At 45.1% G+C, this 24,026-nt stretch overlaps 1 protein-coding gene across 1 annotated transcript in view; it reads left to right on the forward strand.

Moving 5' to 3' along the window:
* The first annotated feature begins 1,603 nt into the window (after window positions 1-1,603).
* Window positions 1,604-24,026, forward strand: part of PRKCE (protein kinase C epsilon) — a 328,939-nt gene continuing 306,516 nt past the window's right edge. Inside the window, exon 1 of the mRNA XM_081854659.1 lies at window positions 1,604-3,582. Coding sequence (XP_081710785.1) covers window positions 3,235-3,582 — 348 coding nt within the window. The 5' untranslated portion in view covers window positions 1,604-3,234. The remainder of the gene's footprint in view (window positions 3,583-24,026) is intronic.

The following is a 24,026-nucleotide window of genomic DNA, read 5'->3' on the forward strand; positions in this document are numbered from 1 at the left end:
GTGTAGATGTGTGTGTGTTTGAGGGGGGGGGATTAAAGAGGGGCCATCCTGTTAGGCTGCAGCACCATAAAATTTGCCTCCCAACCGCCCCGCCCCACATTTTGCCAGAACAAAGCTGGCAACTCAAATGTATGTGTATCTCAGCATCCTTGTAAGCTCTGTGCCATTTTGAAAAATAAACTTTTTTGTTATGGTTTAGTGCTGTTTCGATTTCGAATTACATATGGCGGGGACACCGTAATGTTTTCAGTGCTTAGGGCCTCTAAAGCTCTTAATCCGGCCCTGAGAGAGATATATATGTCTGTTAGTCCTGGTGCTTCATAGGGCCGTCAGTATTAAAGCAAAATTGTGGGCCAGGATGTCTGTGTGTGAGGCCTAGTTCTGTGCAGAGATGTCCGTGTGAGGCTGAATTCTGTACACCTCCCCATGGGAGCCACAGTCAGCAGGGCCATTTCAAAGGTGAGCTACGGTCATTCCTACTCATACAATCCTGTTCCTTCTCACAGAATTAAAACCTTGCCAGACTGGAAATCGCTCGTAGATTTCCTAGCTTTTAAAAATTTATTTATGTGTATCTATATTGCCATGCTGCTTTTGGCCCACAAATTGGCTTGGAAGCATAATAAAATCACGTTTTATTGCTGAAAACATCAGCATCATTTTTTAAAAAACCCGCCCCCACCCCCCAGGGATCAGGTAGCAATTCTTTAGCTGCAGAGCAAAAGCCTTCCTAGGCCACATTAGCATGATGTAATCAGTCCTGGGCACAGATAAGTTTTTACGATGCACCACTCCTTGCTTGTGTTGCTGATTTTTATAGTTTGATTGATTTATTTATTTTAATAGGGGGGAGTTAGATAGACTCTCCTTCCTTGGAGGTTTTTAAACAGAGGTTGGATAGCCATCTGTCACGGATGATTTAGCTGAGATTCCTGCCTTGCAGGGGGTTAAACTAGATGACCCTCAGAGTCCTTTCTAATTCTAGGATGATTCATGCATTTTTTTGTTGGCCTTCATATGGATTATGCAGAAGGACATAAGAGGTGCCTGCACGATTAGACCAAAATCCTGACAAGGTCAATATCCTATTCTCACAGTGGCCAACCCCATGTCTGTGGGAAGCATGCAAGTGCAACACGGCTCTGTCCACCTGTGATTCTCATCCACTGTTATCATAGAATTGCCCGGCTGGAAAGGGACCCCCAAGGGACATCTAGTCCAACGCCCTGCAATGCAAGAATCTCATCCATGACAGATGACCCTCCAACCTCCTTTTATTCCAGTGGTGACAGAGGATAGCCATCAGCGCTAGTAGCCCTCCTCCATGAATTCATCTAACCGTCTTTTAAAGCCATCCAAGCTGATGGCCACCGTCGCCTCTTGTGGCAGTGAGTCCCATAGTCTTTTAACTATGGCCTGTGAGAACATCTCTCTGGCCCATTTGTGTGCCAAATTCAGATGCGAAGAGGCCTGTTCCTTGACTTTGACGCGCTGTGGGAAAGGCTATGTGCTTGACAAGAAGCCTGGCAGCCTTCGCCTTGAGCGGGATCTGAGGGGCTGGGCGTCGACGGTTCCCTTTGCCCTGCTTGCGATTTGAACGGAGTCATCATTGTCGTGGTTACTCTTTTATCGCCTTTGATTGCCTTTTCCAAGAGGAGTGTCCCGATAGGGAGCCCCCTTAGGCTCCCAGGCCGGTGATAAGGAAGGCGAACCAGAGAGAGAGAGAGAGGTCTTTAAAGGAAAAACAAGCGAGCAAGAGGCAAGGCGAAAAGCGGCCCGGTTTGAAAAGAAGCGGCACTTGGAGACGCAGCGGCGAGGCGCGCGTAAAGCGGGGCGCACGGAGCCCTCTTGCGCCCGGGGATCGGCTGAAAGTCACGACCCCGGGAGGAGAAGCAGCTGCAGCGGCGGCGGCTGCTCTCCTTTGCCTTCCCCGCTCGGAGCTGCTGCTCGCCGGCGATCGCTCCAAGTGCTCCCCCAACAGGCAAAAACTTTCTCTTCGCGCACTCGCGCTGCCTCGCTCGCAGGCACACACACTGACGTCTTTTGCGCATTTCCTGCATTAGGGAGACAGACCCAGAGAGCGAGCGAGAGAGCGAGAGAGCGAGCGAGAGGTGGGGTAGGGCTCCTCCAGCCCAGCGCCAGACACACCAGGCGGGCGAGCGGCGCAAAAGCAGCGGGCGCCCGGAGAGAGCGAGCGAGCGCGGGGAGAGCGAGTGCCAAGGGAGCCAGCCGGAGACAGAGAGAGAGCAACCCATCGCCGTGCTGGTTTGGGTCGTCTGGCGAAAGATATTATTATTATTATTGTTCTAGATCTATTATTATTTTATTTTTTAAAAAATAAGCTCCGTAAGTTGAACTCCCGCGCTGAGCAGTCCGATCCGGAGCCGCTTCTCCCCATGCCTTGGATTCGATCCACTGGATCCTTGGCCTTGGAAGAGGAGGAGGCGGAGGAGGAGAAGGCGGCGGCGAGGAGGCTCCTGCAGCCGAGGCGGATGTAAGGTTCCCTGGCTGGGCTGGACTGTGTGATTTCTCTGCTGCTTCGTCTCCCAGCCGGGGAGGCGGCGGAGCAGGCAGGGCGGCTCGCTCGCTTTGCTGCTTCTGGGTGGGTTTTGTTATTATTTTTCAAACTCCCCCTTCTTCCTCCCTCCTCCTGGGCTGCCGCCGCTGCCGCGCACAGACAAGACAGCACTAGCGTGTGCAAGAGCTTCGGATTGTTTTTCTGTGTGTGTGTGTTTGTGTGCAGAAGACTGATCCAGGATTATGATCTAAAAGGGGGGGGTGTGGAGGAGGAGGGGGGGAAAGAAAGTCTCTTTCTCTCTATCCAGAGGCTCCTCTGATTTTGCTCCGATTGCATTTCGGATTCCTGCAAGCAGGGACGTCTCCCCCCCTCCCCTCCCCTCCCGTCCCTTCCTTGTTTTTCCGTTAGGAAACACACACAGGCAGAGAAAGGACGAGACCTCGATGCATGTCTGCATGCAGGCGTGTGTGTATTCCCCGGGCGTCGCGAGAGGAAGGGCTAAATAATCACAGGTAGCAGAAAAAAGCAACAAAAGGAGAGAGCCCCCCCCCTTTCCCGCCGCCCTGCTGTTCTGAAGCCTGCACCTCCTTCCACTCCAACCTGCCTTCTTATTTATTGGAGAAATCTCCTCGGACCCCTCCGCACTTCAGAGTGTGTGCTTTAATCCCAGGGAAAAATTAAACAACAACAACAACAACTAGTGAAGCCATCTAACCATGGTGGTTTTCAATGGCATGCTGAAAATAAAAATCTGCGAAGCGGTGAATCTCAAGCCCACAGCTTGGTCCCTGCGGCATGCGGTGGGTCCCAAACCACAGACCTTCCTGCTGGACCCTTACATTGCCCTCAATGTGGACGACTCCCGGATCGGCCAGACCTCCACCAAGCAGAAGACCAACAGCCCTGCCTGGAACGATGAGTTTGTCACGGACGTTTGCAACGGCCGGAAGATCGAGATGGCCGTTTTCCACGATGCCCCCATTGGGTACGACGATTTCGTGGCCAACTGCACCATCCAGTTTGAGGACTTGCTGCAGAACGGGAGCCGCCACTTTGAGGACTGGGTGAGTGTTCGCGTCGTACATACACACACGCCCGCGGCACTGAGAGGTTCCAGGCTGTGCAGGTGTCTGTGGCAGGTTGGGCTTTGAGCTGGTTGGAAATATGCCCCCCCCCACTTTGTTTGACAGATGTCTTGGAAGGCATGACATGGCCCTTGGATGGAGGGCTTTGTTGATGCTGAGGCAGGTGGCTAAGCTGTTCACGTAGATGTCGAGGCTGTCTTGCCTGGTTTGTGAGAATGAAGGAATGATTTCTCTTCAAAAGAAAACCACCACAATATGGTCTGAATCCCATTAGTTTTGTTTTCACGTGTTGCTCATCCTGGGAGAAGCGAGCGTCCCCAGGTAGCGCCATTGCCTTCCATACTCAATAAGGCTAACCCTATACTGTATATTTTCTTCTCATTTCCTGTGCTTAAGAAAACATGTCTTGCCACCTCTGCAGCCTCAGGAGAATTGGGCTCATGTTGCCTTTGGGTTATAATAATGTTACAATTGTCCAGCTCTTGAATCTCCACAATCTTTTGCCATAATTGCCCGGCTCCTTGATGGCAAAAACAAATGATGAGCTACTTTTTTCATGTTTTCCCTCGCATGCATGCACCACACAAAATCCCAAACAGGCCGGGCATGTATCAATGAAAGAAGAGCATCAGATTCTTAGATATGGTACCCAGGCTCTGAGACTTCCTGGCTCTCTAGTGCTTTCTACGGCCTGCACGATCGACAAAGTTGTCCGTATGCACTTTCTAAAAGCATCCTGATGCTTAATGATTCCTTGTCTTCCCCTCACGAAAAGGGCATAACTTGCATGTCACAATCTTAAGAGGGTTAAGAGGTGGTGGAAAACAGTTATCTAGAGCCTGAGACCATCCAGAACCCAGGCAGCATGAAAGCTAGCTTGAAAAATAATGTTGATAATAAAGCAGTCTCATTTGAGTGTGGGAGATGCATCTGGCAGAGGTGGTGTCAAATTGGCTCAGGTGTTGCCCGGCCCCATTGGATTCTGCTTGGGGTGATACTGAGAATGGGTTTCGAGCTTGTGAGTAATAAATGAATGAACTGGGGAACCCAGTGTATATTTGACCATGAAATTTCCTGGCCCACAAGTGTGGGGTCTGTGGATGTAATAGCTTCACCCCAGACTCCTGGGGATGAAGTAACGTTTTAGTAGGCCTTAAAATGTGCACCTCTGTAGGGTTGATGGGGGCAAGGCTTACAGGGCAGGACTTTCAGAGAACAGCTGTGTTGCTTGGCCATATAAACACCTGAGCAATTGTTGTCAGTTGCTTACATACTCAGTCAGACTAAGGTGTGTGTTGTCAGTTGTATGTAGTGTGTGTGTATGTGGCTTATCAATACAGACTAAGATTCTTGTTTGATTTTGAGGCATTTTACCATGATTTAACTGAGGGTATGAAGTGCATAACCATGAAGAACGTTTCCCCGCACTGACATTATGGTATTATAAATATACATTTGAGATACTCGAGCCTGCTTTATGAATTGGCTAGGAAGTAGACAAGATCTGGGGTGCATCCTTGTTTCGATTTCACACGTTACATTCCTCTGCGCACTATTTAAACTAGTTATCTGTTGCAAGTAGAAAAAAATGTATGTCTGATCAGAATCTAAACCCCAGAGATTAGTACTGTGGTACATGAACTGAATAAGGTTATATGCATGCTTTGATCCCAATCCTTTCCCTTGCAATTATTTCTGGCAATTCCCTGGGTTTACTCCAAAAGATACGATATGAAGGTTACAGTTTTGGTTGGTGAAGATGGGAGTATCTTTAGTATTTGGCTTAAGACACTGGAAGTAATGCTAAACTTGCAATATTATAACCTGCAATATTATCTGGGCCTGTAGACATATTTTGGCAGCCTTTTAGAAAAGCCCTTGTTATGATTATTTACCTGGCACATCACTCAAACAAAGTAGCTTGCAGCCTTTAGGTTCAGAACAATCTTGTGTGATTGCTATTCCCATTTTACAGACGGGGAGACCAAGAGAGGCTGACTTTCCACATGTCTTGGCAGGGATTGACTGAGCTTGCTTGCCTGAGATCTGCTATCTTGCTGGGCCGCATTAGCTTTTCAGATGCAGGTGAAAAGACTTTGGGTCTTGCAGTGTGCAGGAACTCAACCCAAGAGGGTGTTGTTGATCCTGTCTCTGCAATCTTGAGCAGAATTGGCAATGAACATAGGAAGCTGGTGAAGGCAGACAGGCATTCTGTGGTGGACGTGGTCTGAGCACATATGTTCTGTCCTGTAAGCAAATACCTGGAAACACTGTGAATGTGTGTTCGTCCACATCCACCGACTTCTCTCTCGCAGGATACCACTCAGTGCAGTGCTGTGTACTTTGACTGACAGCAGCTTTTGCAAGTTTTCAGCCAGAGGCTTTTCTTAGTTATATTTTCTGAGAAACAATTTTTTTTAATTGGATATATTGGGGGGTTGAAGCTGGGAGGTTCTGATCACAACACGAGGACTGCTCTAGGTTTGCAAGGATGCTGAATTCACCTCCCTTTTTGCACAGGTCGATAGGAGCCAGGGTGTTTATAATCTTTCCCTTGCAAATAAAAGAAAAAAAAAACCCACTGGAAGAAGCAAATTCCCAGCTGAGCCACACTGTGCCGAGCTGCTCACCTCCTCAAACAGTAAAGAGTCATGAATTTAGAACATCATTGTTTGGTGATGATACATCAGACTTAAGAAATATTTGCGCTGTCTTTTCTGATATGGTATAAAAGGAATAAATCAGTGGGAACAAATTGACTGGTGCAGGTATATCTGCGTTGGCATCGCCATCTCACAGGAAGCATTTAGAAATTGACTGATGAAGCCATATGCTGTCAGCATTCAGGTGTGGGTGCTGGGTTGCTATTGTTTTTGGTAAGATGTCTTGCTGCAGCCCCAAGATTGCATCCCAGTTTGCGACGTAGTGTTCTATCTAAAAAGGGTATTAATTTTGGAAGCTCTAGGAAAAGTAATGCTGGAGAAAATAGGGAACTTTACTTTTGGAACAAACAGGGTCCCATTAATAGGAATGTGGGGAACTTGTTCCCCTACAGATGTTGTTGGACTACAACTCCAGATGTTGACTGGGGCTGGAGGGAGCTGCAGCTGTCAACATCTGGAAGGCTGAAGGTGTCCCATCTTGGTACTGTATTCAGATGTCCCAAAGCCATGATCTGAAGGCACATGGTTTGCCCCTGGATGGAAGACTGTGTTGACACCCCAGGTACACTGCCTTGTGTGTTCGTTATGCTGGCTTTTCTAAGAGTACTCTGAAACATTTCTTTTTAAGCGTACACTTTAAAATGTAATACGTGAAGTGGCCTTAAGCAAATATCCATTGGTACGGGTATAAAGAAGCAGAAAGTAATATATTGGTAATTTAAAAGGAGGAATCCTTACGCTGATGTAAATCACCATTGTTTCTTAAATGGGGGGTGCTGGGGAAGGGGAAGCGCGCAATTTTAAATTTTAAATCACCTGCTGGGATCCTTAGGGCTGTCTTGAAAAAGAAACAGATGTATAATTGAAATGAGTTTTTATTATTTTTCTTCTTCCTGAAAGTGGCTTCCTGAATTCAAGATTAAAAATAAATAAAAATAAACCTTTGTCATCAGTGGGTTCAGTGTCAGATAAGATGCAGTAAAATCAACAGGAGTGGTAATATTTTATTTTATTTTATTAAATGCTAGTAGTTGCATGATGATCGATCAGTGAATCCCATTTGCTGCATCAGTAACCAGCTTGTTGTTTTAAACAGGGGTGGGAAAGCGGTTTCTAGGCAGCGGCTGTTGGACTACATCTCCCATCAATCTCGGTCACCATGACCAAAGGTTAGGGATGATGGGAGTTGTAGTCTGGACTGTGCTGTATTGCCTACCCCAGTGTTACATCATCCTCATTTATTAAATTTATATGCCGCCGATTAATAAGATAAAAATAAAACACCTCTGTGCCTTGAGTTGACCCTGGTTCCCATATCTCTAATGGCCCATTAGTTCTTTCCATGTCACATGATCTTATCGGGTGATTATCACATGCCTTTTAACATTAAATACACCTGCCCGCTGCCTGCCCCAGAAATACATTGGTGGCTGGTTCTCACTGGAACTGGTAGGAGTGAAGGCAGCAAGAGGTGGAGCCAAAGGTAGTGACAGGCACAGCCACTCCCTGATTGGTCCTCAGTAAGGAGGCTAGCAGGTGGGGGCTAACTGAGGGCACACTGGTGTGGGGGGGCAGTGCTCCATTTACCCTGATGAACCACTGCCCCTATGCCTCACCTGTTTCTCTCTCACACCCACACCCACACACATACCTCCCTCCTTCTCTCAAACACTGCAGTTTTCATCCCAGGCTGCAAAGTGGACAAGCACATCCCTCATCTCCGTAAGGCATAAACCGGCTCCTAGTAACGTGCATTTAAATAGCAGTACAGTTCAAATTAAAATCCACATAAATCAGGCATCTCCAAACTTGGCCCTCCAGCTGTTTTTGGGACTACAATTCCCATCATCCCTGACCACTAGTCCTGTTAGCTAAGGATGATGGGAGTTGTAGTCCCAAAACAGCTGGAGGGCCGAGTTTGGGGATGCCTGACATAAATAGTCTGAGGTGGTCTAAAGCGGCTTATGCACGCATAAAGGTTATACATACATTAATTGAACATTCATGTAACATGTGCTTTGATTCCTTGCATTTGCTTTTATAAAATTTGTACGAGCGAAGGAATGATTCGGAACTTGAGGAAAGCCTTTCTGGATCAGACCAAAGGCCCACTTAGTCCAACATTCTGCTCTCATAGTGGCCAGCCAGAAGCTGATGGGGAGCCCCCAAAAGCACTTTTCTCACTTGTAATTCCCAGCATACTGTCTCTGACAGTGAGGGCAGCCTTGTTCCAAATAACAATTTTAAGTATGTATTCGATCTCCCAGTTTCCTTTAATTGCATTCCGTTTTGCCCCTACTTTGTTGTTAGTGTTTCATTTTGTTTTTCTTTGTAATGCTATTTTTAGGGAAAGACGTCCAGGTAGGACTCAGCTTAGCCAGTAGAGCATGAGACTCTTAATCTCAAGGTCATGGGTTCAAGCCCCACGCTGGGCAAAATATTCCTGCGTTTCAGGCGGTTGGACTATATGGAAAATACTTAGCTTAATGGACCAGTGGTCAAACTCTTCATGTTCCTACTTATAATTTGGGCAAACGCTGTCTTTTTCCGGTCCCCAACAGCAGGTATTAGAGCAAGTATGGCGAACATTTGACCCTCCAGATGGGGTTGGACTACAGCTCTCATCAACCCAACTTGACCATTAGCCATGTTGGCTGGGGCTGGTGGATTGGGAACATCTGGTGGGCCGCAGGTTCACCCACCACCCCTGTATTAAGGGAACATTGAGATCTGACATGTTAAATCTCTGATGTCTTACAGCTGGTTTTCTGTTAGCATCTAGCATAATGCTCTGGTGTGCTGCTCCCAGAGCTGCATTTTCTTATTAGGTTAAGAGTTGCCAAAATCCAAGCGCGCTGATAACATGTCCTATCAGCATATTAACAGCTTGATTACATTCCTCAGTAAAAACTTAAAGATAATTATCAGTGGTGCGGTTGCAAGCAAATGTCATTCTTTATCTGGGAATGTCGGCACGAAGGAGTGTTCCAGAATTCTAGAACAATAGTTCAGGAATCTATATGTAGAGATGGCACCGGAGCCAATTCTGCCCATTAAAAAAGAGCACTCTATTGTTTTTGATGGGGAGACACAACCCCATTGCAGTTAAGTCATTTCCCTTGCTTTGGTTGTCGTAGTTCATTTCACATATTTCAACATGCTGTTTGAGATTGAAACTGTCAATTTTTGAGACTCCAGATCCCTCTCATCCCAACTTGCAATGCTTGACCCCAATGTTAATTTGTTTTTATTGTACATTTATGTCTCCTCTCTTACTTTCTTCAAAGTCAACACAAACATCACTAAGAGGGAGGCAGCAGTGCCATTGGGATGACTTGAAGGCGGGTTATGTCCCACCCATTGAAGACGGATGGGTTTTAAGAGATTGGAGTGTTTTGTTCTTCTGCAGGAAGATGCTAGATATTTTTTCTCTCTCTCTCTGTTATGACTGTGATGTAGACTGATTCCATGGTTACAGAGCAGCGATACACAAGTAGAGTGCTAAAGAATCACGATAGCAACTGTTGTGCTAACACGGCATGCATGCACAAAGCAGTTTTCCATTTAGATTGTGGAATATTCGGCAATTCTCCAAACAATCCAATCCTTTATTGACTTACATGGGCTACATCTGAATCTCAGGAGATGGCCAACGGGAGACCTTATTTTATACAATTACTGCCACGTATCAAATGGTTTAATGGTGGGATGAGGTCAAGGAATGCTTTAGTGTGGTGGGCGACGGGGGGTGGGGGTGGGGAGGACTGCATACTTACAGCAATGGCCATTTTTGAAAGCAGCAGTTAGAAATATAGCTATTTGTGGCAATGGCGCATCTTTGGCAACAGGTTTTGAGACTGGTATGATTTTTCTAGAGTCTTGAACACTGGCTTTTAGAGGTTCAATGCTCAGGGAACATCATGAGCTACAGAATGGAAAAGCTTATGCCTAGAATAAGGCAAAGATTCCTTGATGCTTGCAGGCTTCAAGTTCTAACAACTGCCTGTCAAACATTGCAAAAACCGGCTGCAGGGCTATATAGGCAGCCAAGTTATACTCAGAGTACTTTAGATCCACTGAAATCTATGGACCTACATTTGTCACGTCCATTAATTTCAACGGGCTTACTTTGAATAGGACAAATGTTGGATACAGCCCAAAAGGCTGTAACCCAGTGCACATGCGCGGCTATGCATCTCAAATACCTCTGACTTCTTAAGAGCGTTCTCTGAGAAGATCAACCGTTGCAGCCATAGTGAAGAAAAATGAATGGCATCGCTAGTAGGCCAGCTTGGATGAAGTGCTATGGCATGACAGTGACAAATGTGTGCTTTGAAGGAAGGGCTTTGATTGGCATTGGTCAACTTTTATGCCTAGAATTCTCTGCCAGAGCATCTTTCCGCTGTTACCTCCCAGCTCTTATAATCCTCCTCAAATTCAAATTCATCCTTTTAGTTCAATGTCCCAGTCCTCTATTTATAATATTAGTACGTTGTTACAGGCTCTTCCCCTTTTTGTTGTATTCTCCCTTCTTTGATGAACTTTAAATTGTAAGCTCCTAAAGGTGGATTTATATATATATATATATATATATATATATGCTTTCGTAGATTTTCACGGGTACAGGAATGCAGGTTTTGGTGTCCTCGGGTGTCTTCCCGTGTAAAAGTTGGGGTGTCTAGGTTACTGTTCCAGTAACAAGAAGCCGAAAGCACCAGCCTGAAGATGACGAGTGAGACCTCGTCGAAACGTCGCCTAGACACCCCAACTTTTACACGGGAAGACACCCGAGGACACCAAAACCTACATATATATATATATATATATATTTGCTTTCGTAGATTTTCACGGGTACAGGAATGCAGGTTTTGGTGTCCTCGGGTGTCTTCCCGTGTAAAAGTTGGGGTGTCTAGGCGACGTTTCGACGAGGTCTCACTCGTCATCTTCAGGCTGGTGCTTTCGGCTTCTTGTTACTGGAACAGAGCAGGATCTCAGTGTTTGAGTTCCTATAAATACTGTAGAGGGGGTGTGGTGTATAGCCTCCAATGTTCTGGGCAGAGAGGAAGTTCCCAGGCTAGTGTGCCTTTTCTTCTTTTGTTCCTTAATTACTTGAGAGATATCTTGAGTGATTTCTTGAGTGATATCCTGAGTACCACTTAGGTGGGTCATTAGGTGTGGATTAGTTGTTAAAGTCTTTGTGTCTTGACCTCTTGAACTTTGTGAAGAGTTTTCCTGAGAAGATGGCTGTACTGTACTTAGTTGTGCTCTGGCTTGGCTTCGTGTATAGGGGCGAGCTGTGGTTTTGTGGCTTGTGTCAGCCAGATCTGTGTAGGGATTGCAGGGGGGTGCAGCATCCGGAGGTGCCCGCATGGATTGGCTACTGGATGGTGTCTGTAATTCATCTGTGGAGAGGGTCTGGGTTTGGGTCTGGTGTGGTTGATTGGTGTTGGCGTTCTGTGTGCCTCTGGATCTGGTGTCAGTTTTTGTGGGGAGGGCTAATTTCCAGATGTCTGGTAAGCGGGATGTGTCGTCACGCTTGTTCATGTTGTGAGGGTGTTTCTCTATCTCGATGGCTTCCATGATTATTCTCTTGTGGTGATGTTCCGTGTTAAAGAGCAATTTGGAATCTGCAAAATTAATTTCGTGTCCTGTTTCTTTCATGTGTTGGAAAAGAGAGGAAGTTTTTTCTTCTTTTTTGACGGCATTCTTGTGTTCTGCGATACGTGCATTTATTCGTCTGTTTGTTTGTCCAATGTACGTGGCTGGGCAGACTTTGCAGGGTATTTCATAGATCCCTTGGTTTTCCAACTGGATTTTATCCTTGGGGTTTCTGAGGATATTGGCTATTTTTTGGTTGGTGCAAAAGGCTGTTTTGATATTGTGTTTATGGAGGATTTTGCTAATTTTATCTGTAGTGCCCTTGATATAAGGGAGGAGGGCCATGCCATTGTTTTCTTCTGTGTCTTGGTTTTTGGGGGGTGTTTCCTTTTGGATTAGCTTCGTAATCCTGTTTTGCTGGTATCCATTGGCAATTAACACGTTTGAGAGATTCTGTAACTCAGTTGTCAAGTGGTCTTTGTCAGCCAGGCGTTTGGTTCTGGAGATGAGAGTCTTGGCTACGGAGTTTATTTGTGCAGGGTGGTGGTGTGATTGTGCATGTAAGTAGCGGTTGGTGTGTGTTTTTTTCCGGTAGATAGTGTGTCCTAGGGAGCCATCAGGTTTTTTGTAGATTAGGACGTCAAGGAAGGGAAGTTGGTTGTTGGCTTCTATTTCCATAGTGAATTGTATTTTGGGGTGTAAGTTGTTGAGATGTGTGAGGAAGCTATCCAGTTTTTCTTTCCCGTGTGGCCAAATTACAAAGGTGTCGTCAACATATCTGAGCCAAAGTTTGGGTTTGTGTTCTGACTTGTCTAAAGCATTGGTTTCAAAGTGTTCCATGTACAGGTTTGCGATGACCGGTGAGAGGGGTGATCCCATAGGTGCTCCTTCTATCTGTTTGTATCTTTGTCCATTGTGGATGAAGTACGTGTTGGTTAGGCAGTGGTTGGTCAGGTCCAAGATGTATTCGGGGGGATTGTATTTGTTTTGAATAGCTGTCAAGGCTTCATTAATGGGCACTTGTGTGAAGAGAGATACAACATCGAAGCTCACAAGTAGGTCATTAGGATGTAGGTTTTGCTTCTTTATTGTTTCTATGAACTGGAAGGAGTTTGGTACGTGTGAAGAGATGGATTCTGCATAGGGCTGAAGTTGTTTGGCGAGAAATTTAGCGAGATTTTGTAGAGGTGAGCCTATGGAGCTGACTATTGGTCTGAGTGGTGTTCCTTCTTTGTGTATCTTGGGGAGGCCGTAGAGTTTGGGGCATCTGGATGATTTTTCTCTGGGGATGATTCTTAGCTGGATTTCTTCACTGATAGGAGAGGCTTTTATTTTGGATTTGGTGGTTTTTTCCAGGTAGGTGGTGGGATCTGTTTTTATAGGTTTGTAGGCAGGATCTTGGAGTAGATTTGATAGTTTTGCTTGGTAGTCCGATGTGTTCATCACCACTGTGGCATTACCTTTGTCTGCTGGGAGAATGATTATGTTGTTGTCTTTCCTCAGGTTGGTGAGTGCTTTCTGTTCTTCTTTGTGTAAATTGCTTCTGGGTGGTTTGCTGGAGCAGAGGATGTTGGTGACTTCAAGTCTGATTTTATTGGCTTCATCTGGGTTGATTTTGGTTAGGCTAGCTTCGACTCCGCATATGATGTTTTCCGTGGGGATGCGTCTCGGGGCGACTGCAAAGTTGAAACCTTTGGAGAGTACTTTGGTTTCAGTTGTGGTGAGGATCCTGTCTGATATGTTATGTACTGTTTGTACATAGCCAATCCATGCGGGCACCTCCGGATGCTGCACCCCCCTGCAATCCCTACACAGATCTGGCTGACACAAGCCACAAAACCACAGCTCGCCCCTATACACGAAGCCAAGCCAGAGCACAACTAAGTACAGTACAGCCATCTTCTCAGGAAAACTCTTCACAAAGTTCAAGAGGTCAAGACACAAAGACTTTAACAACTAATCCACACCTAATGACCCACCTAAGTGGTACTCAGGATATCACTCAAGAAATCACTCAAGATATCTCTCAAGTAATTAAGGAACAAAAGAAGAAAAGGCACACTAGCCTGGGAACTTCCTCTCTGCCCAGAACATTGGAGGCTATACACCACACCCCCTCTACAGTATTTATAGGAACTCAAACACTGAGATCCTGCTCTGTTCCAGTAACAAGAAGCCGAAAGCACCAGCCTGAAGATGACGAGTGAGACCTCGTCGAAACGTCGCCTAGACACCCCAACTTTTACACGGGAAGACACCCGAGGACACCAAAACCTGCATATATATATATATATATATATATATATACACACACACACACACACACACACACACACCACCCTACAAAGCACCTTGTTGAATTGATGGTTCTACATAAATAATAAATCGAAGCTTCTGACCTTAGCACATCAGGCTCAAAGCTAACATGCAGCCTGTTTTGTCACAATTAGGAGGCTGGGTGTAGACTTATCTGGGAGTGTACAACTGATGCTCTGATAATTTTGCTTTGAAGTGAGTTTGTGTAATAGGGAGGAGAACATACCGGGCCTGGAAATGAGGACTCTAGGTTCATATGTCTCTAAGCTACCTGGCTTCAATCACATGTACTTTTAATAAGGTTGTGAAAGGCTACTCGCCATTGTGACTACCTCCAGAATCAGAGGCGCTGAAGAACAATTTCCAGGGGAACAATATTAGGCAAGAACAGTTGGCGTCCCATAGGCATCCAGTTGGCCATTGTAGGAAACAGGATCCTAGCCTAGAAAGGCCTTGATCTGATCTAGCAGGGTTTGTCTTATGACCTTAAGCCCCACTGATTTTCCTCTTTACTTTGTTCCACATCTGTAAAATGGAAATATTATTATGGCGTTTTTTTAAAAAATGCTATCTTTCTGCCTCAAGGAATAATAACCATAACACTGTTGTGAGGATATGTCCGTCCCACCCGAAAGTATGCATAGGATTAATTGTTCATTGTGCCTTTTGAAAACAGGACCTGAAGCATTTTTAAAAATGCAGATAGTTCTTCTGTCCTGCTCTTACAAGAGGTTCCTGCCAGCCTCAAAATCAAGAGTTTGATCAGGGTTATGCCTGCTTCACTTCAGCAACACTGCAGGCTCAGAAACTCCCAGGCCAGAGCAGTGGGTTAAATTCAACACAGGAGTTTATTTAAGCCAAAAATTCACCCCCGGAACATGCTTTGAAAGCTAAGTGTTAGGCTTGGTGTATGTAAAGTAAAAATATAATAATATCTTTATATATAGAATGATATATAGTAATATATAGAATCTATAATCGCATCTGAGCATGAATAGAAGTTTGTTTCCTTCACACCTAAGTCACCATGGGCCAATTCCAGTGTTTGAAATTCCCTGGGTGCGAGGCACATTTAGCTACCAGCGAGGGTCCAGTTGTGACAACGTGGAGATTTCTGGGTGCCCGGTTTGCGACGGACATCTCCATTGAGCGAGCTGATTCGTGTGGAACGAAAGACACACATCTTGTGCGGCTGTGCCGCCGCATGAATCACGAGGCATCTTAGTCCTCCATCGTCACATCGAGGAAAGTAAGTGCAGGGCTGAATACAGAGAGCAAGCTACAGTGAAGCCATTAGGCTGAGATCATAGAGTCATAGAAGTCTAGAATTGTAGTGTGGAAGGGACCTTGGGTAACCTCATCAGGCTTTTCCCAATCTCTTTCTCTTCTCTCTTTGGTGATCACTCATAGCCGATTAAGATTGTCTTCCGTAAACGCGGTTTTAACAACGAGTCCGTAAGTGACTGTGGAGGCCAATTCTGGACCCACATGTCCTTCCTCAGTGGGGACATTAGTTTCCGGGCGGGAGTTGATCACGGTGTGGATTTGCCGAGCGTGCCTTCCTCTTAGCACGTTTCTCCCTTGCATCCTGAGTTCGATTGTCTTCAAAGCCCATGACACCTTTGGTAAAGGTTGTTCTCCAACTGGAACGCTCATAGGCAAGTGTTTCCCAACTGTTAGTGTTTATACTACATTTTTAAAGATTTGCCTTGAGAGAGTCTTTAAACCTCTTTTCTTGACCACCAGTATTATGCTTTCCATTGCAGTGTGTTGACCAAACTGTAGTTTAGTGGAAGAGAGCACATGCCATGCATGCAGAAGGGCCTAGAGAGGAAGCCCTGGGGTCTCCATGGAAAAGGGTCAGGCAGGAGGTGATGGGAAAGCCCTCTCCTCCAGGACCCTGGAGAGCTGCTGTCACTCAGATTAGACAGTTCTCTTCTAGCTGAGGAAATATCCTTGCCTGGTATTAGGCAGATAGATGGCTACCAAACAGTCCAAATTGGGTTGTTTTCCCTCCCCCGCCTTGAGTTTGTTCCTTTTTTGTACTTCTGCAAAGCTTGGGATTCCCGCCCCCCCAAAGGACATACCTCTCTTTTTTGTGCTATTTATATTTTTCCTGTTGTTGTTTTTTTAAATATAGTTTATTGAATCTTTAAAAACAACACCTCACATTGATGAACACATTACATAGGGAGAGGTGGTAGACAAGAGCGGGGAAAAATAAAGATAAATGGAATCTTCTTACTGAAGAATAAATATAACATAAATGTTGATGAATATGACCGTTTCTCTATGTGGTAGAATATTAATACATACACACATTATAAATACTTACATTATACATTTATGTGTGTGTGTATATATTAATATTTTACCACGTAGAAAAACTGTTACATTCATCAACATTTATAGCATACTTCATGAATTCAGTGAGAAGATTCCATTTCTCCTCCTCCTCCTCCTCCTCCTCCTCCTCCTCCTCCTCCTCCTTCTTTCATTCCTGCCTACTGTCTCCCCCTCTAATCGATTCTTCAGGTTTCTACCTTCCAAATTTTTGGTAGCTCATCCTTTACATTTAGCGTGTGAATGGTGTCCCTTTGGCTACGCAAACGAGGCACTTGCAGCCGGACAACGGGAAAGAGAGGGCTTGATCCTGAGTCTTATCAGCTTAAACATGATGGTTGTGAAGGATCACTGCAATAACATCTCTGAGTTCTTTTGAGCATTAACGCCTCCCACAATCTACATTATCATTATCATCATCCGAACATACATTATCCAGATTGCTTCATTACCTAAATTATTTAGCCCTTGCGTTGGAGTTTGTGGGGTTTTTTCTCCTGAACAGGGGGTACAGAAAAGTGAGGGTTTTCTATAGGGCAGGCCAGGTTCCTCACCACAGCCATTCAGGGCCAAGTTAGTGTGTCAGACTAGGACCTGGAAGATCAGGGTTCAAATCCCCTCTCGGCTAGGAAACTCAACAAGTGACTAACAGAGGAGTCGCCACCTCCTTTGGCTTGCTTGCTTTATTTATTTATTGCATTTGTTTATTTATTGCAATTGTACCCCACCTTTCCTCCAAAGAGCTCAAGGTGGCAGGCGTAGTTCGTCTCCTTCCCATTTTTATCCTCCCCAACAACCTTGTGAGACAGGCTAGGCAGAGAGAGAGAAAGTGACTGGCCCAAGGTCACCCGGGGACCTTCATGGCCAAGTGGGGATTTGAACCCTTGACCCCCAGGTCCTAGTCCTAGCATGCTAACCACTAGGCCGTAGGTAAGCCTAGCCACCAAGGCCACCTGCGCCTCAGGTTGTGTGGAAAAGGGGGGGGAATCACCCACAGCTGTCCCTTTTGTTTTCTTCCATCTGACTACAGTGGATGCTTGGGTTGCGAACATCATCCGTGCGGGATGCACGTTCGCAACCCGCAGCAGCGCATCTGCGCATGCGTGGGTTGCGATTCAGCACTTCTGCGCATGCGCGGGTTGCGATTCGGCGCTTCTGCGCATGCACGACCACCGAAACCCGGAAGTAACCCGTTCCGGTACTTCTGGGTTTCAGTAGTCCGCAACCCGAAGAAATGCAACCTGAAGCTTTTGTAACCCGAGGTATGACTGTACTTTAACAGCAGGGTTGGGGGATGCTCCGGGGGTTGGCAATGTATGCCACCCTCCCGCCAATTGGTGACACAGGCCTTGTCAAGTGCCCACCTCAGCCCTGCCGCAGCTTGTTCCGAAGCAGTCACCAAAAAATGGCTGCACTGTGGTCCTCCTTATAGGGGAGGAGAAGGAAGCTCCTCCGTTGCAAACGATCACATTGCTTGAATTAAAGTGAGATATCGCAGGTTTTAGTCGCACATTCCTCGGGTTTCTGTGAAAGAATGCAATAAAGCTGCACTTAAGCTTTATATGCTGGCCTGAATTTAAGAACCTCTGTCTAAACAAGGGGCCTTCCAAACTCAGAATTTTTTCTTGGTTTGTGTGTATGATTGGGGGGTGGCGGTGGGGAGGTTAGCAAGGATTTATTTGACTGTCACGTGATTGCACACCCCCCCTTCCATTTCTTCCATGCCACAGTCTTGCCAGCTCCAAAGACATTCCAGTGAGATGCTCTCCTTTCAGACTGCCCCGTTTTCCACTGCCTGATTTGTTTCGTGATAAATGAAAGTATTGCTTAATTGCATTTCACTGTGGGGGAGATGTCTGTGGCTTCAAGGATGGGACTGTGTGGCATCACCAGGTGAACAGAGATTGGCTCTAACTTGGCACTTTACCTCAGTGCGAAAGCAACAGGGTTGTACTTGATTCGCTGTTGTATCTGAAGCGGGATCTTGTCTTTTCCCAGCTGAGGACACTCCCCAACCCTGGTCCAAACAGAACTCTGTTCCTCCCTAAGAACTTTCCTTTAAGTTGCTGCGTCTGGCTTGCCTTTCCGTATTAGCACATTCGAAAAGACGCAGGTTGTTGTGGAGGATGTGAAGGAAGAACCTTTGGGGAAGCAAGGTTGTGGTTATTCAGGGTGCAAATTGCTGAAATGTCCGGATGTATGGCAGCCTATGTCGGAAATGTAGATTTTGGTGCGTTTCCTTAAAAAGAGCTCAACAACTTTGCCGAAGAAAAGCTCAACTTTTGTGTTCGGATTTTCTCTTTTTGAAATATGGCAACCCTAGATTGTCAATGGCGGTGCACTTTCTCTCACTCTGTGCCAGGGTAGCCATCTTGATTGAAACAAGAACAGACTGAGGCAAGCTGTGTTTTTTTTCAGGTCGAAGTGGTTTGATGCTCCTCCATTCTGTCAGGATTTCAGTTAGAACCAGGAATCTGAACTCTGTTAATCCTGGTGTGCTAAGTGACCTGACCCACACCTCTCCATCTCCTGGCTTTTTTTCTTTTCTTTTCTCCCTTCTTGGAGCATTGCAACACAGTTCTTGGCAATATTAACTATATCAAAATATGCCTTTGAAATGTGGCTTTAGAAGATTTTAAAATAAAAATCAGGGAGTTATGTGGAAACAAAATGAGTGAAAGCACGCAAGCTAAAATGGGCTGTAAATCAACAGTTTCTCTCCCCCCCCCCACCTCTCTGGAATGCTTACCTGTCATTTTGACACCAGGTGAGATTACATTCTTCTTCTCTAAGGCCTTTTTTAAAAATAAAAAGCAGTGTGCTTATTGGTCATAATCACATTTTAATCTACTTTTACTCTTCTGTATGCTGGATTTTTAAACAACTTAATGATATTGTGTGTTTAATTTCATTTTGTCATTTTATGTGGTTGGGGCAAACAAACCAGATGGGTGGGGTATAAATAAATAAAATTACTATTAGTAGTAGTATTAGTATTGTGCTCTCAAGCTAGAGACAGAACAACATTACTGGGTGGCTTTATATAAATCTGTGGCCATCCAGATGCCATCCAGTGGAGTTCGACAACCACAGCCAGCATGGTCAACAATGAAACTTGTAGTCCATCTCTACCCTTATTTATGTAGTAAACAAATAAATAGGACCGAGAGCCATACTTTTTATAATGGTTAGGAGCCTGGTACCCTTCATGTGTTGTTGGACTACAACTCCCATCATGCCTGACCATTGCCCAGGTTGGCTGGGGCTGATAGGAGTTGAAGTCCAAAAACACATGGATGCCCCTAAGGCACCCCATGAAATTCACAACACAAGTTAAAGCAAATATGCCAGTTTTATTCTTAGGAAGGCAGCGCTGAAAGCAGTATAAGGAGCACTTAAACCTTCTTCCATCTGGTGTCCCCCCCCCTCTAAATTGCTCCCCAAAATAGCTTTCTCCACCCTCTGCAGGGTTTAAGAATGCATTTCGCTCTTGGCGTGGCATGCTCGCCCTAGAGAGCTTTGCCAGTCTTGAGTTGTTTTTTAAGCTTTAGGAAGCTAGCAAAGGACTTCTTTATTGTGTTTTGGAGTTTATTTGGGGTGGAGCAATGTGGGTAATGGCCGAACAATCTTGTGCATGAGAAATATCATTCTGGTGTTGTTTTTTTAAAAAAAGACATTTGTTTTTGTTAATCTTTGGCGTGATGTGCCTGTTGCCCCATGTGGCCAGGATGTTAGTTTTACAAGTAAAATAAATAGGGCTTGCTTTTGAGTAAGCCTGGTAAGGATCAGACAACAGCATTCCAAGGTCTGCTTTCAGACCTTGAAAAAGTTTTCTGGGGACCAAGGGTTGCCAACTGGCCAGAAAGCTAAAAGTTCTGGACTGTTTTCTGTCCCTTTAAGAGAGGATTGATTGGCATAAACAGCAAGTGAAGCCTTCGGAGGCATGGAGCTGAACCCTTAGATCACCCAATTAAAACTGTTGTTAAAGAGACATCCACAAGATGGATAACTAAGGAGTTATCACATGCCCTAATGTGCCCCAGTAAGAAATCAGGGCTGGGTGTGTCTTGGAATCAACTGCAGAAAGGGAATTGTTTTGCAATTATTACTAGATACAACGGGCATCAGCCTTGTTGGCAGACCAACTCTGCAAACGTGACATAATAATAATAATAATAATAATAATAATAATAATAATAATAATAATATTATTTCCCCAGCTACTCTGGGCGGCTTCCAACAAAATATTAAAATACAATAGTCCTTCAGATATTGAAAGCTTCCCTAAACAGAGCTGCCTTCAAATGTCTCCTAAAAGTCTGATAGTTGTTTATTTCCTTTGACATCTGGTGAGAGGGTGTTCCACAGGGCGGGTGCCACTACTGAGAAGGCCCTCTGCCTGGTTCCCTGTAACTTTGTTTCTCACAGTGAGAGAATCGCCAGATGGGGGTGTAGACGCTCCTTCAGGTATACTGGGCCGAGGCCGTTTTCAAGGTCAGCACCAACACTTTGAATTGTGCTTGGAAACGTACTGTGAACCAATGTAGGCCTTTCAGAACCGGTATTATGTGTTCTCGGCGGCCACTCCCAGTCACCAGTCTAACTGTCACATTCTGGATTAGTTGTAATTTCCGAGTCACCTTCAAAGGTAGCCCCGCACCACTCTGGCAAGACAGTCTGCAGGTGGCATGAAGACTGGCAACATCAATGCTGCCACATGGGAACCCCTTGCAGGTGACCGCAGTGCCTGGCGACAGGTGATCAGGTTGTGTATCCAGAGCAGTGACCATAGGAGGAATGACTTCTGCGAAGAAGAAAGCCAAGGTGCATCTGCAGCAGTACAACTGGACGCTTTCTTCTGCCCCAGCTGCAACAAAACGTGTCACCTGCTATTGCCACACCAAGCGCTGCAACCTTCCAACATTTTAGCTTTAACCCCAAAGGCTCACTCCTCCATTGTCCCCCGAGACAGACGGATGCCAGCAAGATACAAATGAACAAATTAAATTGAGGGAGTCAGGGTTTTTTTTGGGGGGGGGGCGGGGACTTGTGGGTTTCATAAAGCTCCCCCCCTTTGAGTTTGAGTACAGCTTGGACCACCTGACCCCATCACACTGGGGGAGACTGATCATAACACTAGTAAAATATAATAGCAATTAACTTAAGCAATGAGTTATAATGGCTTTGCTTGGGGAAATCCCTAGATTTGTGGAAGTTGGAAAAAACCATCAGGAGGGGGTTCCCCCAAATACTCTGAAGATGTGCTGAGTGTCTACTGCTGGGGAGGGGGAATGGAATGAAGTATTACAGAACCATAGAAGCCATGGCAGGCTGGCGGGGTGAGCCGGAATATCCTACGCTGCAACGCTTTCTTTCCGAATCCATTTTTAAAGCGCTGCATTTTGCGCCAGCGAGCTTCTTTACTCAAAACGAAACTCTTTGTTGAGAAAGGATATTCTTCCAGCAGAGGCTGGTATGGATGGAAGGAAGGAAAAGAACAGATAAACGAGATGAACATGCAGGGTACAGAACACATTCATTTGGGGACTCTGGCAGTAGCCCTTGCAAGGATCATGCTGTAGCCAACAAACTGCTGCTCTCTGTGTGCTGATTTAATTGTAAAGGTTGCCTCAGTGACTGCCCCTGCTTCTCAGCTTTTTGCTTGGCCTCCCCTTGCCTGCTGTGATAACTCACTGCAGCTGACAGAGCCAGGAGTTCTGCTGTAACCAGAGGACACGGAATTAAATCATAATCATTTTAGTGCAGGTCAGCCGCACGTTGACCTCTTCTTATGCTTCAACATGCTGTGTTCATAGCAGACTCGTGGAGCAGACGTCCTTTCCCCTCTAACGATACTGTTCTCCTTTCTTATGCATTGAGTTTTATCAGCGCAGCATGCATAAAATGTCCAAGGCTATGCATATAGAAGACTTTGCTTTTCCACTTTACTATTATTATTATTATTATTATTATTATTATTATTATTAATTAAATGTATATACCACCCTTCATCCAAAGATCACACTGGGCAGTTTACTGTAGTCAAAATGCAATTTAGGAGGCTGAGACCTACCCACATAGGTACCAAGGGCTGGCAGCCAGGATGAGTCCAGGGAGCTCCTACCTAATCAGGTTAGGATAAGGATAAGGAAAATAATTCAATTTGAAGCACTTTCTTAATCAGTAGGTGAACCGAAACACAGATGTCCTTTGAACTTCACCATTATCCAAATTTTGCTATGCGGTTTGATAACCAGACATTGTTGAAAGGGTCTATATTGGGGGAAAGCGTGCATAAACACAAATACATTGGTGAAAATGACACACGCAAATGCACTTTTTGCGATGGTTATACACCTGTAAGCTTTATAGAGAGGTCATTGTACAAAGCGGTTTAGAAATTATTTAAGCAAACATTTGCCCAGGTATTTTGCCATGTAGTGTCAGCTGGCCTTGATGTTAATTGTATTTTTGGATTAATTATAGTAATTATATATTAAATTGCACCTGTGTGTATAAATTAGCTGATGCAAAGTTGCGTCCTTTGACTCAAGATGATGTCTTTTGATGAATTTCCTGTTTCTTTAGTAATATGTAAGTGGCCATCCTAAATTTAAGTCCTGCAGGCTTTCCCTGCGGAGAGAACTGAACCCTGATCAATGACAGGTCTAGTACACACACACACACACACACACACACACACACGCACACCCTGAAAACAAAATGGGGAGCCTTGATTCACCAAGTGCAGGGTCCAGGAAATAGAGAATGCTGCATGTGAGATCAGTAGCTAGTTTTTCACATTGTGCTCCAAGGAACTGAGAAGGGAGCTGGGTTTGCAGAACAGCACTAAAGATAATAAGGGCTTTGGAATCTAGGCCATGTGGGAAAAAGCTGGGAAGACCAGGGCATCTTTAGCTTAGCGAAAAGAAGATTATGGGGGAAGTGTGATAGCCGTTTTCAAATGTGCAAAAGGGCTGATTTAAAGAGGAGAGGACCTGTGGTCAGCAGAGCTACTTTTGGGGGTGCCTGTCATTGACCAGCAGAAAGCAGGCACTACTTTTATGGTACACTGTAGAAAATATAGCAGTTCCTTGAGGTTGGATAGAAAACAGACCACTTCTACAGCACCTGGTGACTGGTACTTTTAGCCAATTTTGGGGGGTGCGTAGGGGAAATAAAACTTCTACATACACATTTCCAACCATTTAGAAAATAACGTATTTGAACACATTTGATATGATTTGTTTGTCTCGTTCCATTTATGATTCACTTCTCGGGAAACATCTTGAAGCGATTTAACAGTAAGAGCGTATATAAAACAATTTCATATATGAAACCATTTGAATTCATAGCTTTCGTTTCTTAAAAGCATTGCATAATCAGTTTTATTCTCTTGATTGTCTTATAGCTGTACATTCATCATTTTGTTTCCCTTTTGCTTGAAGTAGGGTTGCAATATTCTGAAAAGTGAAAATCTGGACAAATGTTGCTGAACTATTA

The sequence above is a fragment of the Podarcis erhardii genome, assembly GCF_964252035.2.
Source record: "Podarcis erhardii genome assembly, chromosome: 3".
NCBI lineage: Eukaryota > Metazoa > Chordata > Lepidosauria > Squamata > Lacertidae > Podarcis > Podarcis erhardii.